Below are 17,777 nucleotides of genomic sequence, written 5' to 3'. Positions count from 1 at the left end.
AGTCTTCTTTAGCATAACTGGTTTTAGAGACTTAAAAGTTTTCTAAAGTCTTTTTGGCCCATTTGGGGACGGATAAAGTCATAGCAGTATCCAACACTGCAATCTAGGACGTATGTGTATGTCTATGTGTGGTGTGAAATGGGGACTGTGGCCTATGGAAGGTGGCATTCTGCAAACACACCAATCTTGGAACAGGTAAACGGATTGGAATTGTTCTGCCTTGTTTACCTGAACAGAAAAACAAGACAGCGGCAGATGAGATGACCATCAGGCAACAGGAACTGACACTGACGAAGAAACGACCTACCTGTCCAAGTTCAGACCTAATTAACAGTCAGCCTCTAACGTTAATTCCCAAAGAGCATGGTTTACAATTCTAAATGCCAGTTTAACAAACAAAAATCTGCTAAAGTTTTAAAATCTGCATACTGCACAGGCAAGGAAGCATGGAAGATGTGAATTTACAATCAATTTGCCTGCCCTGTTGTGGCCACTGCACCTCTTACAGCCTTGGTTTCCACCCTTTATTTAACAGAAGGTGCTTATTTGGGCCAGGACTAGTCTAAGGCACGACTAGCCTCACTTCACAGCTGAGGAGAGAGAGGTCTACAGAGGTTAAGTACTGTGATTTATAATAAGAAATACATATTTGGTCTTTGTTCACTGTTTCTGGAATAGAACACCTAAAACCCTTGGAATTTCTTAATTATGAGAATAAGATGTCTTTTGTTATGCTAATGAGGTGACTTTAGGAAAGTACCTGAGGAGGAGGGCTGGTTGCCAGGAGAACCAACCACTTCATTAGAGGGTTGGAAGTTTCAGTCCCTCCCCCCTGACCTCCAGGGAGGGGAGAAGGGCTGGAGGTTGAGTTCAATCACCAAAAGCCAATGATTTGATCTACCATGCCTAGGTAAGGAAACCTCCATAAAACCCCAAAAGGATGGAGTTTGCAGAGCTTCCAGGTTGGTAAACACATGGAAATTCCAGGAGAGTGGCACGCTCTGAGAGAACATGGAAGCTCTGTGCCATTCCCCCTACCTCGTCCTATGCATCTCCTCATCCACTGGCCATTCCTGAATTACATCTTTTTATAGTAAACTGGCAATCCAGTAAGATGTTTCTCTGAGTTCTGTGAGCTGCTCTAACAAATTAATTGAACCCAATTAATTTGGGGGGTGTGATAACTTCCAATCTACAGCTGGTCCATTAGAAGCACAAGTGACAACCTATCCTTGGGATTGGTATCTGAAGCAGGGGAGAGGCCGTCTTGTAGGACTGAGCCCTTAATCTCTGGGATTTGATGCTCTCTCCAGGTAGACAGTGTCAGAATTGAGTTAAATTGCAGGACCCCCAGCTGGAGTCAGAGAATTGTTTGGTGGTGTGTGGGGAAAACCTTCACACACTGGAGCTGGGTGCAGAATTGTAGGTATCCTGCACAGTGTCACAGCTAGTCAATGGCAGAGCAGGATTTGATCCCAGCTAGCTCTAGACTCTAGCTGGCATCTAGACTCTAGCTCTACAGTCTGCTCTTATCCACTCCCTTATGCTGCCTTCTGCGTAAAAAAGGAAAGCTCATCTAGCTCCAACCTAGAAAACCTTAAGAACAAATTCTTGGATCACATCTATGGAAACTGATTACATCTAGTGCAACAGACCTGGCTGAGCCTAGAATTGTGTTCTTTACGAGGAGATTCCCCAAGTTACCCTGATGACCATGCAGGTTTATGCGATTCCCAAGTTGTACCCAAACACAGAAGGGAAGACAAGCAGCAGAGGTTGCCTCTGCCCCCAGCACCCATTACTGCAGGGCTCCATCTTGACCGCCTTCCCAAGAGGCTGTTCTGAGCTGTGGTCCAGAGATCTCCATTCTATAGCTCACGGGAGGGGTCAGCAACTTCCCCACCCAACCTAAAGAGTTACATACATGTAGCCAAGATTCCCTTACTGTCCTTGAATAACGAAGCTTTAATCAGTTCACAAAGTGCCCTCACATGCTTACTCACATTTGACCCCCACACCCCTGTCAAGCTGCTTTCAGGATCTCATTCTCCAGCCATCCTTCTCTATCTAGTCTCATTATAACAACCAACAAATCCCGAGTACCCACTGCAGGGCAGGTCAGCCTGTATTTCTGGGGTTAAGTTCTTAATTCTACCTTTAAGGCAAAAGTCAAGTGTAATTAATAATCACTCGTGAAAATCCCTTAGCTGGGACTTAAGCCCTTGAAAACTCAAAAACCGAGAATTACCATCTTGGGTGTCTTTGTGCATTATGGCTATAGCTTCCCTTTTCCCGGGGGCAGCAGAGACCAAGGGCTATTTAGAGCAGGGAGGGCAAAAGGTTGTTAAATAAAGGGATTTCTCCCTCTCTCAACCCTGAGCTAGAAGAGTTGATCTCACAAGTTAAATTGAGTGTATGACTCCATTGTATTTGCAAGGCATATGATACGTCGGTGCGATGAGGCAAAGAAATGAACATAAGACCCCTGCCCTCACATAACATATAATTCAGTTGGGAGAGATTGGATCATCCTCTGAAAACAGCAGATAACAGTTAAACACAAAACCATCAGAATTGTCAGACACGTGATACTAAGTGCTACAGACACTCAAACGAAGAAGAAATTCCTGGAGTGTAGGCTGGGCTAAAAAGGCTTTCCAGGAGAAATTTAAACTGGGTTTTGAGACATGATCATGTTCTTTCTTAAGATGGGCTGACTTGGAAGCAATCAGTATTGCAGGTAAAACTGACCCTGTCATCTAAGCACACAATACTATTTGCCTTTATGTCTCCACTGTCCCTCTGGAAAGTGCCAAACAGTTCACTGGCCAACTCTGTCCACAGTAATATATTGAACCAAGGTCCTAAAGGAACCATGTGCCATAGTTCTACTACTTGGTTACTAAAGCTTAAATCTTAATATTGTTATGCTAAAATAGAGTATTATGCGGCTAAGCACAGAGTAACAGTGTCTTTACAATAGTGATGAGCCTGTCACCTGACTTTCCTAACAAATTATTCATACCAGATGAATACTCTGATGCTTTTTCTCAACCCTACGTCATTACTTGCGTGGTCTCACACCAGCCTGTGTTAAAATTAAACTTGTTTATTTCTGCTTCCTTGCAGAGTCCTAAGATCTCCTCTAAGTGTCCCTGCCCATTTTGGCTCTTTCCCTACTCTCAGAACTCAAGGTGACCGAGCACAGCCCCTGGATGATGGTGCTGGGTCACATGACACTCTGAATGAATTCAAGGAAGCAAGTGCTTAGGTGTACATCCTGAAGACAGCTCTGATCCCTAGCTAGACACAGTCACCACTCTCACCAGGGTTTTTCAGAAGAAGAAGGGAGGGGGGTGGGTGACAGGCAAAGAAGGAAGGACGCCAGAAGCTGATCCAAAACCAGTTGAAATAGGGGCCAAGAGGAAGAAAATCCAAGCACAGATATTTAAATAGATAGCCCTGACCCATATGGGAAGCAGTTTATAAATCAACCTAACATAGTACATTCCCCAAACTCAGATGCTGGTCAATTTCTCTAGCTCTGAAGGACATTTCTGAATTGTCCTTTTAGAGATGGCATTAGCACAAGTCAGAAATATCAGGTTCAAATCCACATTCTATTAAGATTTTGCTGAAGCAATTGTGAGACTTTTAGGCATTTAACTTTCAGCTTTGGCTTCTTCATCTACGTATAAAAGCAGCCAGTCAGACAAGATGAGCCCTCGTTCATTCAGTAAACATGATTTTAAAAGTGGGAGCATCACAGTTCCGAGAAAAATCAAGAATAAACATCACAGAGTCAGAACAGAAGTGACGGTGGACCTAGAGAGCCTCTGGAAGATAGTGGTGATCAGAAAGTCCCCAAAAGAAAACGGGGGTTGGGATAAATCCAGAATTGCTCCATGAGAATATATACAAATCTCTTCCTTCTAGATTCTGTCCTACAGTCATACATATATATCCATCTCTTCCCAGAAGTGCTAAGAGTGATGATGATTCACAGGATGGACGTACCCACAGATGTCATCTTATACTTTCTACCTGGGGGCTAGGGGTGGGAGTGTGTGACTCAGCTTTACCTACGAGAAAGGAAAGATTCCAACGAGTTCAGACCCTGACCCCAGTAACTCCAGCCAACCATCTAATAATCTTTTGGAGTCTGAAACGTCTTTAATACACAGTCTAAAACCCTGAGTGAAGTTTTATGGTCTCTAGTTCACCTTTATAGTCCCGAAAGTTTTAGGAACTCACAATATGTTTTAAGGCTCTCAGATACAATACTATTCTGTCATAAAATCTGAATTAGAGTTTAAGATGTTATTAAATATTTTAATAGCTTTGTAGAAAACTTAACCCACAAAAATCTACGGTGGTTTCTAGAACAGTGCATTCATTTGATATTCCCACATATCTTTGATATTTCACTTCTCTGACTCAAAGCCCCTTGTTCAGAAAATTCACTTTTGTTATAAATCTAATTAAGATGGACTGAAATTAAATTGTTTTGAAAATGGGTTTCATAAATGTGACCAAGAGTTTAAAACATCAGTTACCCAAACTACAATAGCCATTGGCTTTACTCTTTGGCAGTCTTAGAATCACAAAATGTTCACAGCAGTACAGTGGCTGGCACACAGTAGGAATTCAATTACTGCTTCTAAGTTTATCACCATCAACAGCTATCTTTAGTCAGCAAGTACTCACGCCAGTCAGGAATTAAGCACTTTGCATGTTATCTCTTAATCCTCACAACAACCCTATAAAGCAGTAGTATCTGCCTTTTACAGATAAACTAAGGCTCAAAGTTAAACAGCTGCTAAATGGCCCAGAACAAATTAACAAATTTGAGCTCAGGTCTCTCTCACCAGTTCCCTGAAAATACTCCCACTGAGCTTGCCCAGAGAGTACAGGGTTTAGGAAGCTGGACCAGAAGTAGTGGGGTCTAGACCTCACTGGCTGTTATTTACACCTGCATCCTTTACTGACAAAGGTGACAGCGGATGTGGGTGTGGCCTGTGTGTGCTCGTTCTCCTGGGAGGACAACGCTGCTCCTGCACCTAGAATACTTTACCAAAAGAAGAGGGGTAGGGAGCAGCATTTGACGTAAACCACAGCCCCTAGAGTGTAGTTACCGCTATACTCTAAGCTCTAGGGAAAGATGCAGTCCCCTTCAAGTGAGCCTCTCCCCGTCCCAGGGTTCAATCAGTCCCTCTGTCAGCCTCTAAGAAGAGCATTTCTAGAAAGTATCAAACCCCCAAAACAGGCTTATTCTTTCCCTCAGGAGAACCTGCAGAAGCTCTAACAGCAGAGAAGCCCACCAGTAGTAACAAGGTTCAGCAAGTGTCCTGCTAACCACCTTAGTGACAACGGCGTCCTGGCGAAATTTGCACATCCCCACCCCAAGGATCTTTTCTTGCCCCAGTACTTCCCCAGTACAAGCATTTCAAGGAAGCCAATCAGCTTCCACAAGCATCTGGTACAGAGCGAGAATGCCAAGGAGAGTGTATTCCCTCTGCTGGCCCACAGTCATTTGTGCACAAGTTCAAGTTCTCCATATGGGTGGATGCACATCTCCACACTTCTAAGTATTCAGACAGTAACCGTGATCCATTAGCTGAGTGAACAGAAACCACCTTTCGCTTCAGATTTACAGCTTAACAATTTCTACTGAGAGAGAAAGCAGAGTATAAGCAGCTGGCAAGGCCTACAGACCACACACCAGCCGCCTCCCCAGTGTTGTCAGAAAAATCTGACTTTAAGATTCAGGGACCCACCATATTCCCCTATTCCAAAGTTCTTAATTGCTGAAATCAAGAGATTTTTCTCCAGCTCTAAAAGTCCCGTTTGCCTCTTCTAAACACCAAGTCCTCTCTTTACTGTGGCTGCACTTTGCTTTCTCCGCTCGGTTGGTCCTGGAAGGACCTTGGTTCAACTAAAGGCCTGGGGGGAGGGCGGCCTTTTGTGAGTTTATTTTTCAGTAGCACAGATCAAGAATGCAGCCCCACTGCGATTAAGGAGACTAAGCTCCCAAATACCCTCTCCTGCCTAAATAGTTTGATCATGTGGGAATCAAACACTGTCTAAGAAAGAAAAGAATTTAAGAGTGCAGGTCTCCACTTTCTCCTGGGAGGAGCCGCGCTATTCTATGGTGGGGTGGGGGTGGGTGGGGGAGGCGGGGCAGGGGTTGTCACTTGCAAACCTTGTTTTCAAAGCCCCAGCCCAGGTCGGTCCGACCTGTTGCTTTCACCCCTTGGCTGGGCCTGCCCCATACAGAGGCCAGAGGGCCTCGGGTGCCGCTGGGGGCTTTGGGGCCTGGGCTGGGGTCCCGACACACCACTCAGAGGCTCTGTTTTCTCTGTTGATCCCGTCCTGCGAGCAGGTGGTTGGTTAGTACCATCATTTTTTTTTTTTTAAGGAGAGGTGTGAAAGTCTCCTACAGGAGCGCCCTCCCTGCAGGAAAAACCACGCAGGACGCAATTTAAAGTGACTTTCCAACTTCTGCGGGGCGCGCGAGTCTGCAGCGGGACGTAGTGCTCCGTAAGTTTGGAAAAGGCCTGGATCTTCCTGGAACAACGCTCCCAGTAACCGCACCGCAGCGATACAGCGGCCCTATACCCCACGTCACCCCCCGCCCCATTTACACACGTGAAGCTGCCACCTGCCGGGTTCCCAGCAAACGCCGGGAGGAAGGACCACCGGAAAGTACTTAGTTTAAAAGAAAAAAAAGTACACTCCCGGGGCGGAGGACAGCTCCACTTGGCACCCCGGCCGCGGTCCGCAGGGGTCGGCCCTCGGGTTCTCCTCCAGCCCGGGCTGAATGGGGGGAGGCGCCAGAAGGGGCCGGGGCCGGGGCCGAGCGCGCGGACCAGCGGAGTCCCGGGCGGGGCAGCCGAGGGGCAGGGCCGGCCGGCGGGAACGAGGAGGGCCGGCGCCCGGGTGGGGGTGGGAAGAGTCGGGGAACTCACAGCCGCTTATCCTCGGGCTGCAGCTGCCAGTGCATGGCCAGCGAGAAGCCGAAGAGGCTCCCGGAGTCCCCAGTTTTCCGGATCACATTGTCCTCGCGGGTGTCCAAGTTGAAGGCGGCGCCGAGCCGCGGTAGGAGCCCGGCGGACAGGTAGAGCAGCCACAGCTGCCCCGCGGCCGCCATGGGAGGGCCGGTGCACCGGGACGGGAGCCGGGAGCTGCGAGCTGCGGCGGCCGCCCTGCTCTCGGGGCCGGGTTCGAGGCTGCCGCGCTGCTGCTACCGCGGCCACCTTCGGCTCCTCTCGCCACTGCGTCGGGCCCCACCCCCGGGACGAGTCGAGCTCTCCGCCCAGCCGCTCCCCCACGCAGGCAGCTCCGGACCGCTGAATGAGCCCGTTGTTCTCTGGAGACTCGCAGGCGTTTTATCAAGTGACGAGACGCCGGCCCCGCCCCTCCCCACCCCTCTGGCCCCTCCTCGCGCGCCCTCCGCCCGGCCTGCCGCCGGCACCTTCCCCGCCGGCCTGGCTGCGGTGCGTCGGAGCGCTGCCCTCCCTGGCCCGCCCCTAGTCGCTCCCGCCGGCCCGAACCTGGCCGGGAAGCTGCGGTGCGAGAGGTGTGCAGACGAGCTCTGGGCCCAGCAGCTCCATCCCAGGGGTCCTCCTGGAAAGAAGCACTTGAATTGTGGTTGCCATTCGGCGTAGAGCCAGAAAGGCGTTTACTATCTGTTAGTATAAAGGAAAGGGCTGGTGATGCGCCGATTCTGATCGCCTTAAGCAGCGTGTTCTCGCAGCCCGAGGCCCACGTGCAAATGCAGACGTCATTCATTCATTCCACAAGTGTTTATGGAGCGCTTAATGCACGCCAGATACTTGGGGAATGGAGCTGCATAGATTGGCTCTCAATTACCTAACCGTGAAAAATGATAATAGAACAAACTTTTGATAGTGCTGTACAATTTACAGCTCACACTATTATCTCATTTACTCCTGAGGTGGGTATTTGCTTTTTGCAGAAGAGAAAGCTAAAGCTCAGCCTTGACCCAGAGCACCCAGGAATCTGTGCCCAGGTGAAAATGAAAGTTTGTGGGAGAAGTCATATTGGTGCCAGCAATTTAAAACTTGGTGTCCAAGTGTTCTGAGGCTGAGAACCCCTTCAACAATAAAGGATGGGTTGTTTAAAGTGTTACCCCCAAGCTCAGGAGCCCTTCTTTCCTGCCCCCAAATTCCCAGGAGTAGTTGGAAGAACTTCCCTGCCAAGAGGCAGTTCTAGCTCTGTGTGGGTTGCCTAAAGGCTCCTGCCTCCAGAACTTGGGGTGAGGCCTCCAACTGAGGTGTTGACCTCTGGGGAAATTTTATTCTGCAGTGGTTCTTAACCAGGGGAGAGAAAGTTCAAAATTACTGTGAATTTGAATGACAAAAAAAATTTTACACTAACATCTAACTGACATTTAGCATTTCCTTTCATTATGAGTGTAGGCAACACAACACAGTGGCAATAGAGTAAGTATCTAGGACTTCGTCTCCAGTAGAACCTACAGGTTTTTACATCACATCACAGTTGTTGCAAAATATCTTAAATTATAGCAGTTATTAGACCCTCAGCTAGATCTTATGTAATATGTTAATTAAAAAGTATATGTATTGCTATAGTACAATTTTTTTAAACATTGTATTAATTGTATCAATATAATTGGTTTCCTTTATAATCCCATGGATGTTATTGTATGCATTTAAACCTAGTTCTGTAAATGGGTCCATCGTCTTCAGCAGCCTGCCAAAGGGGTCCCATGGCATAAAAAAGGTTACAAAGTGCTAGGCTGAGGGCTTCCGGAATGCCTTGGGGAGCCTGCCTTGGACTCTGACATCCCTGCATTGGAAATAGAAGTAGAGTGCAGTCCCATGGAAGAGCTGGAGCTCTGTGTGTGCACATGGGGTGAGGGTAGGGTGCCCCTTCACCTCAACTGGCCTTTGTACCAAGGGAGCAGCCAGTGCCACAGAGAAAAGCCAACTGAACATCATCAAGGATCCATAGGTGATAACAGCTGCCAGATTGAGCCCCTCTGCACATAGGGGTAGCTTCTCTGCCAATCAGTAACTCCAGTCAAATATAATCAAAAGTGGGGTGCAGTAGGTTCAAATTCAGTAGGCAATCTTGGAGCTCACACTGTTTTAACAAATCACATCACACTGTTTTAACCTTGATAAGGTTGAAAAATTGTTGGAGACTATAACTTAATAAACTAGGAGATATCTGCAATATGATTTTCATGCAAATTGGTTACAAGTTAGCCTTTCCTCTTAATGTTAAACACATACTATTTGAGAGAGAGAGGTCCAAGCTATTATAGTTAGAGCTCACTCACTGCAGGCTGGTACTCAGCAGGTGCCGTTGATATAGCTGCAGTGATTCTGAGCTGGTTGACAAAAGCTCTGCCTTGAGCTCCCCAAGTTCAACTACCCCCAACCCTACCCCCACCCTGCTCTGGCCACTTTCCTAGGACACACCAGCTTTCCCACAATCCAGCCTAAAGGTTTAGGCCCGTAAGCCCTGGCGCTGCAAGGGCTTCTTCTGATTGGGTATGCCCACGTCATGCCAGATGTTAACTATACTGAATAGCACCCCTTGCTTCCAGCAGTAATTCATCACCTTCTTCCCAAGATATGTTTCATAGATGATGTTTGAAGAGCCAGAGTTACCTACTTAATCCCAAATACGGATTGTGCTGAAAGTTTTAAATAATGTTACATTTACATACAGCAATTAAGTATATGGTGCTACTGAACTGAATGCAGCCGTGTAGAAGAAGGAAGGGATAAAGAAAAACAAAGATGAGAGACTTGTTCTGGAGTGTGCCAAGGGCTTATCACGAATGAAAAACTTATCAACTACGCTTCTACCTTCCACCTATCGCCTGCTTAGGTTGCCAAATATAGTTGAAGTTGAGTCAGACTCAAGGACTCTTAACAATAATCTCTGAAGCTTGCAAGCTCTTCCTGACTGATTAACTGTGACAATCAAGTTTTGTGAATCAGTTATTTCCATGATAAATAGTTAGGTTGACCTAAGGGAGAAATGTCTTACAAAATGGAGATTTAGAAGTCCTTCAGGATCTCTGGGGCCAAAGGAATGAAAGAATCAAGAAACCTAATAAGTATGAAGTCAAGACCTGGGGAAGAAAAAAACAAGGAAAAAAAAAATCTGAGACAAGATGATACTTGTCTGGAACCAAAGGGAGACAGCTTGATGATAAAGGTATGCTGACTATATAGGGCATGGGTGTGTGTGTGTGTGTGTGTGTGTGTGTGCACGCACGTTCACACGTGTATAAAAAAAGATGTGCATGGTACAAGAACATCTCTACAAATCTAGTTATGACAAAATCGTGTCATGTTCCCAAAAGGGACGTTTAGAAAACAAACAAAAAGAAATACCTAAGAACATGATTATCATATCGCAGAAGCAACTTCTACAAACTGAACATTTTAAATAAAAAAGAAGTGAAAGTTATGAATAGAGGTACTTACTCAGATGAAAGCTTTTGAATTCTTATATTTTAACAATAGAGTAATCAAAAGAAAATTATTCTAGCATCTATTCCCATCTTTGGTAGGGGAGTTTTCAAATAATTTAAAAATATTGCTCACCTGTGGAGAAGTCTGAGGAATCTATATCATACCTGATATATTTTCCATTTCCGGGGACCTACTTTAATCATTTTGCTATCAGGTTCACTGTTATATTGCCTTCATCATCACCAACAGCTGAGAATATCATATTTGCTGCTTTTAGATAACACGGAAACTACCTATTGAAAACATGTCTTTATTCTCCAACAGTTGTACATATTCCCTAGAGCCCTTTCATGAAAGGCCATACATCAGAATGGTCAGCATACGGTCTGTGGAACTCAAGTCCTTTGCTTCAAATCCTAACTCTGCTCCACACTGGCCAGATGACCTTAAACAAGCCATTTAATCTCTTTACACTTTAGTTTCCCCAGCTAGGGAGTGGGGATAATGGCAGCATCTACTCCCACAGAGTGGCCTTTCCTCAGAATCTATAAAGTTAATGTGATCAGAAGTTGTGTTAACACCAGAACTTCCACCTGTGTACAAGCTTTCAAAATTTGGCTTTTATGAATGATTCATTGTCCCACGATATACCTATAGTTCTATGAACTAGCTATATAAACTGTTTCAAATAGGGATTCTACTATTCAACGGCAGTTGTTTGTTTGTTTCAGAAAAAATTTTCCCATATTGTTTGTTTGTTTGTTTGTTTGTTTTTGTCTCTTTATACAAGTGTTTGGGGAGTTGCCTTCCACACTGAACTGTAATGCTTTTGGTTTTGACATTTTGTTTGCTATAAGTCCCAGCACATTTTATAGGACAAACCTGCCTTTGGTTGGGATCAGTAGAATCCAAATTACTTGCTATACCTTATTTTAACACCCACCTCTTTTATTTATTTACCGAGATATAATTGATATATAACAATGTATAAGTTTATACATTATCTAAGGTATACCAAGATCTGACAACTAAGTTCATAAACTCATCCTAGAAAAAGTGCTACGTACCTCATTGCTGAATATCACTACAGTCACCTTCGAAGTACTCCCCCTGGGAAGCTACGCACTGATTTCAGCGCCTAGTCCACCCTTCGAAGCACTTTGGAACTCTTTTTCTGGAATGGCCTTCAGAGCTATCGTCATATCACCCTTGATGTCCTGAATGTCATCAAAATGTCTTCCTTCCAATATTTTCTTTATCTTCGGGTAAAGAAAGAAGTCATTGGGGGCCAGATTGGGTGAGTAGGGAGGGTGTTCCAATACAGTTATTTGTTTCCTGGCTAAAAACTCCCTCACAGGCAGTGCTGTGTGAACTGGTGCATTGTCGTGATGCAAGAGCCATGAATTGTTGCCGAAAAGTTCAGGTCGTCTAACTTTTCTATGCAGCCTTTTCAGCACTTCCAAATAGTAAACTTGGTGAACTCTTTGTTCGGTTGGTACAAATTCATAATGAATAATCCCTGTGATATCAAAAAAGGTTAGCAACATCATTGCAACAAGTTACAAACTTAATTGTCAGACCTCGTACAATATAATGGTTTGATATATGAATATATAGCAAAAATGATCACAATAAGTTTGCATAGTTACAATTTTTTTCTTGTGATGAGAACTTTTAAGATTTACTTTCTTAACAATTTTCAAATAAACAGTATAATAGTGTTAACTATTGTCACCATGCTGTGCATTAAATCCCCAGGCACATTAACAAGACATTTGTATGCAATGTAATAATTTCTGATGGTGCAGATGCCACTGGATAGAACAAATAACAAAGAGAAAAAGAATGCTGAAATTTGGACCACCTACTAGCTGAAAATGTTCCCGTAACCATGGCTTTGCTGTCTTGCATCACGTGATCCAAAGTGAGGGGCACAGTTCTGCATTATGCAATGTATTTCTGGACATCCCTGGTACAAAAGGAGAAAAATGGGCTCTGATACTCAACTCATGTCATTTTCAGAAACCTTTAGAAAGTCAGTGCAACTTCACAAGGCAAAAGCCGTTGTCCTAATGTTCTATCGAGAGACATTGAAGCAGAAACTTTTTGTAAGAGAGGATGTCAGTTTATCTCTGACCACACTGAGACTCAGGATTTCCCAACTTCTGATGTCATAACCGTGGCCACACCTTCATTCTCTTCTTCAGCCCTGGCTGACAAGTAGCTCACCACTGACAAGTAGGCAAGTAGACCAAATTTCCTGCCTCCCAAACAAGGAAATGTTGCAGATCACAAAGTGTGATCTTGATCAAAAGGTGTCCTCTGGCAGGAAAAAACACCGGTAACATTTTAGTTAGGTGGGAGTGTTCGTACATCAACATGTGCCCCTGATTCTTTCTGCCCACAGAAGGATGGAAAGCATAGAAAGGCTAGCCAGGGGGATTCGTGCCCTACCTAACCCAATCAACCAGGATGAATTTTTTTCAGCCTTAGACCCTACTAGGAAAGAGTCTCCACCCACCCCACTGCTCCAGAAGAAGTTTACTTTCTCCAAGTAGCCAACCCAAACCCTGTTGCTGTTGGTTACAAGAAACGGTTGGGTAAATGCCACATTGGTTGAAAAGGAGGTAAGAGAGTATGGGAGACAGTCAGCTCTTTGATTTTGAAGGGCTATTAGACTTTCCTAATTTACACTCTGTAAGTAACCCAAATACATCCATTTCTCTGAGACTTTCTTTATGCGCTGACTACAGTCAGTTGGTGATGTCTTTAGTGGTTATAAACAGTTTAAATCTGTATTTTTAAAAATAATTCAAATGCAGGAAAAATAGTTTGTTATGTATACTTCTAAAATATATTACAATGGTGAAATATTTTCAAATGTTAATTAAAAGGAGATATATATATATATATATATATATATATATATATATATATATCTCCTTCCAGCCATCAGCCACTTAGGATAAACATTCCAAGGAGAGGAGCATTAAGTAGATATCCGATCTCTTTGCCCATGTTGGGCTAAAGAAGAAGAGTCCCTTCTTCTGAGTTCCTTCTCAGGTTCCATCCACACTCTACATACATGTCACTACTACTTCAAGTGAGTGATACTGTGATTTATCTGCTTACATGACTGTCTTCTACTAAACTGTTAGTTCTTTCAAAGTAGGGACTATGCTTTATTAATCTTTGCATCCCTCAGACCAATAACTAGTCTTCGAACACGGAAGCTTCTAAAAATGTCTGACTGTGGTTCCTAAGGGTTTTCCCCAATCACCACCTTTATGCCAGTAGTCTTCTTTGAAGGTGGAGTTTCTTCAAGAAAATGTATCATCTTTGTATTACATGCTTAAAATGGAGAATACCCAACAGTGCACTTAACTCAAAGGGTACATTCTCCCCACACACAGATTCCTGTAACAATCAGTAGTTCTTATGGAAATGGAAAACCCCCGCATCAAGTCAGCTAGTTGACAAGGAACAATTTTTCAACTCAAGGTCTTTGATGCTATAATCCTGCCAACAATTCAAAGACAGCTAGGAAAAAGTGTAAGTGGACTGTATAATCTGGAGCAGAAATTCTTAGCACAGGATTTTTGGGAGGTTGGAGGGAGAGTGGAGAAAAAGAGGATGGATTGGAGAGGGGAACAGGATGGCTGCAAATCCAGAAGTCCTTTGAACAAAGAAAACAGTAGCATCCTGGGAGGGTTAGATGCCCTAAATTGGAAAATATTTTTGTCTACTATCGCTGCATGTTCACAATGCTACCACCTTCAGTGTGTCTCATCGTTTAGTCACCAAATAAAGAGAAAACATGGTGACACAAAGTAGGAAGTGTTCAGGTGATAGACTTCCCTTATATACCCCCCTCTCCACTGCCCAATCCACCCAACAGTACGTAACGTAACTGGGTCAGTCTCTGCACTCTGTCCTGACCCCATTCCAACTGCACGTGCCTACATGGGAGGGAGCTCAATGCCAGCTAGGCCTTCTCAGGAAAATATTTCTGGGAGAAGACATGCATTAAATATCATAGCAAACATGGCTGAGGCTTATGAGCAATACTACAGATGTGTCTTTTTATTGCAATGAAAATTAAAAGATTGAAGGAAATAGTCTTCTGTTTGCACCTGTAAGGATGACATGGTGTGGTTCAAAGCCACAACTATAGTTTATATAGAATTCTGCAAACATGAGTAGTATGTGAAGGAGTATGGTTATTGTAATAAGACGACAGACCAATGTGTGAGTCTCAGAATTTAGTACTTACAGACTATATTGTTCTATATACACATCAATTTCCTCTGTGATTTATTCAAGGTTGATAGCAAAATTGTCAGCCAAGAGTTATCCATTTGAAAAAAACTGTGTAATGATTCTCAATGACATATTCCATTTCATGGATCTCCCAATTGTTATTAAATATTATTAAGCACTCAGTGCACAGATGAGGGTTTCATGGAAGTCTTCTTCTCCCCCCCCCCCCCCCCATAATTGGGTAAGGCATTTGAGAACTGACTTACAATACTGATCTTTCTCTATGGTCACAAGAAGTATCTGAGGCAAACTCAAGATGAGCACAGATTTTTTGACATTCCTTTAATTGGCAGGTGGGGTCTGCTTCCCTTACCCTTGAATCTGAACTGGCCTTAGTGCCTTTCTTGACCAATAAAAATTAGCAGATGTGACATTTTGGGACTTTCCAGACTAACGAATAAGAAGCCTTATAGCTTATTCCTGGGACTCTTGGAACACTCACTCTTGGACCCTAAGCCACCAGTACGAACTGCAACTGCCATGATGGAGCAACCATGAGACCATGTGGTGAGGGAGCGGTCCAGCTAAGCCCAGCCTTCCAGCCATCCATGCCAAAGTGCTAGGTATGGGGCTAAAGCTATCTCAGATCCTACAAACCTACCCAGCCACAAGCTGAATACCAGCAAGTAATCCCTGCTAACGCTACATGGAGCAAAAGACTCACCCAGCCAAGCCCTGCCTGAATTCCAGATCCACAGAACTGTGAGTTATTAAAAAAGTGGTTGTTGTTTCAGCCACTAAGTTTCAGGGTAGTTGGTGATGGAGCAACAGATAACCAAACGAGATGTGATATAAAGTTCTCGTGTGGGACTCCTCGGATGGTGGGCATCAACTCCTGTACAGCTGGCCCCTCCTCTGCCCTCTTTCCCAGTGGGAACAAGTCCACCATGCGAGGCCGTGGTTGGCAAAGCTATTAAGTCATGCTCTTGCAGAAATGAGATGAGTTATACTTGCTTAAAGGTGACTAGAGTTTTGTGGATGATGATTTCATGGCTCTATGACTAATTCCCAATCACTCAGTAATGGGTCTAAAGCATGTGCAAAATAAGGTAGGCTTTATATAATTTCTCCCAGCCTCTAGCATGGGGGGTAGGGGAGAACAAAAACAGCTCTGTCTGGCATTGTGTGGTGGGTGATAGCTGCCACTGATCCACACGGGTGCTCCCTGACCCACTGCATCTTCAAGAGTCTTTTATAGTCCCCAGCTGCCATTAGCATTACACATATCCATTATTACAACGAATTTTTAAATGGCCCTGCAGAGTTTCTGGTAAGCAGGAGGACAAATCTCAAAGTGTCATTCCAACACTAAACACTTAAAGATCCCCCACCAAAGTCTCTCAGCCTCCCTCTTCATTAAAGGCTTTGGGTTGTTTTTTCCGTTGTTTTTTTTTTTCCTCTCCAGCTCTAGTTTCATTCTGTAAAAAGGTTCACTGACTTATATGCCATGAGCAGACAAGCTTATCGAATGAACTGTAAATCTAATCAGGTTGGCACGGGGTTTCAGGCAAGCCACGTAAACAATAGCTAGAGTTGTGTTAAGCTTCAGTGACTCCAACTGATTCCCAGTTTGGTTCATTTGTGCGGAACAGTTGGAGATAAAAAGCCAAGCCCATTCATTTCCAGACAGCAGTCCTAATAGAGAAATGAGCTGTGGATCCCCAGGTGGTTTCCTATCCAAGCTCTAAAGACAGGAATTTATTTATAGCATAAGGTGTGTCTTTGAGTTACTCCATTTCCTTCCATTTCCTTAATATTCTGTATTTCTAAGGAGATCCTGGCAATTCTTGTTGAAATTGGAATCCTGTGGAGAAATGAGTAGAGAAGTCTCCGAGTTCCTCTGGACCCTCATAATAGTGATCAAAGTGTGGTCCTGAATCCTCACCCATGAGGGTTGTTTTTTGTTGTTGTTTTTTAACATAGTCGTGCCCCAGGTTACCTCTGAAAATTAAACGAATTAGTTTCAGCAACTAATTCAGTTCTATTTCTCATTTATATATTTTTACAGCAACACATCCATTTTTAAATGTGAATTACACTCTCCAGATTGTAAAGTTTATGTAGTTACAGTACTGAAGTCATACCAGTTTTCAATCTCCTAAATTGCATATGCTTAGTTTCCAGATGGAAAAATGAATATTCACCACAGCTCCACTAGGAATGCCAATTTCCCATCACTCCCTAACATTGGGCAATGCAGTTATAACACTGTGTTCATTTAAGGCATTTTCTGGTCCTCCAAACCTTATATTTATATGCTAGCTGAAAGTGCAAGTGGAAATGAATGGGGATGATGATATTTGCCTCATTCCAATTTTTCTGTGAGAAAGAGAAAAGCACTTACTTGAAACAAGCAGATGTGAAAACACTTCTCACCAATCAAAGTGTTTATCACTAAGTTAGGAGAGGCTGCCTGTTTAGAGGCAGCGAAGACGATATGTATACTTAGCAAAACGAACGTATTTCATGGGACAGAACCTTGGAGCAGAACTTTTGCAGCTTAGTTCAAGACAACCACTGGAAACACCACATTTCTTTGTCTATTAGGCTTTTCACAGTTCATAACTTGGATTCAAGAGTGCCTCTTGTGTCGATTTCAGTGTAGACTCACACACCAACATACTCACAGCTTCAAGTCACTATACCCAGAGGCAATACAGGGGGAAAAGGCAAAGAATAACGTCCCGACCACATTAAAAGAATTAGCTTTGTAAAATAGTTCAGATTAAATTAAGGAAACATTAATTGGAATAAAGTAGATCTCTAATATTCTGGGGGAAAAATCCTGCCATTGCTCTCAATTTGATCCCAGACACTTAAAAATATTTATAACAGGAAATTCATGAAATAATATATAGGAAGATGGCAAAAAATTACCAATGAGATACTGCAAATGTGATGCCCATCTATGAGTGCCATGGGAAGCCATAAGTCAGATAAGAAGGAAAACATAGAGTACAGAAGAAAAAGAAAACATGG

At 43.9% G+C, this 17,777-nt stretch overlaps 1 protein-coding gene across 2 annotated transcripts in view; it reads right to left on the bottom strand.

Annotated features, from left to right (window-relative positions):
- ITGA6 (integrin subunit alpha 6) overlaps nucleotides 1–7,216 on the bottom strand; it is a 66,810-nt gene extending 59,594 nt beyond the window's left edge. For both annotated transcript variants that reach the window (XM_019727442.2, XM_019727440.2), the window contains exon 1: nucleotides 6,969–7,216. In XM_019727442.2, coding sequence (XP_019583001.1) covers nucleotides 6,969–7,150 — 182 coding nt within the window. In that variant the 5' untranslated portion in view covers nucleotides 7,151–7,216. The remainder of the gene's footprint in view (nucleotides 1–6,968) is intronic.
- Between the last annotated feature and the right edge of the window lie 10,561 nt (nucleotides 7,217–17,777).

Source organism: Rhinolophus sinicus, linkage group LG01 (assembly GCF_036562045.2).
Source record: "Rhinolophus sinicus isolate RSC01 linkage group LG01, ASM3656204v1, whole genome shotgun sequence".
Lineage (NCBI taxonomy): Eukaryota > Metazoa > Chordata > Mammalia > Chiroptera > Rhinolophidae > Rhinolophus > Rhinolophus sinicus.
Note: the sequence above shows the minus strand (reverse complement) of the source record. Positions and strands in the feature narration are given on the sequence as shown.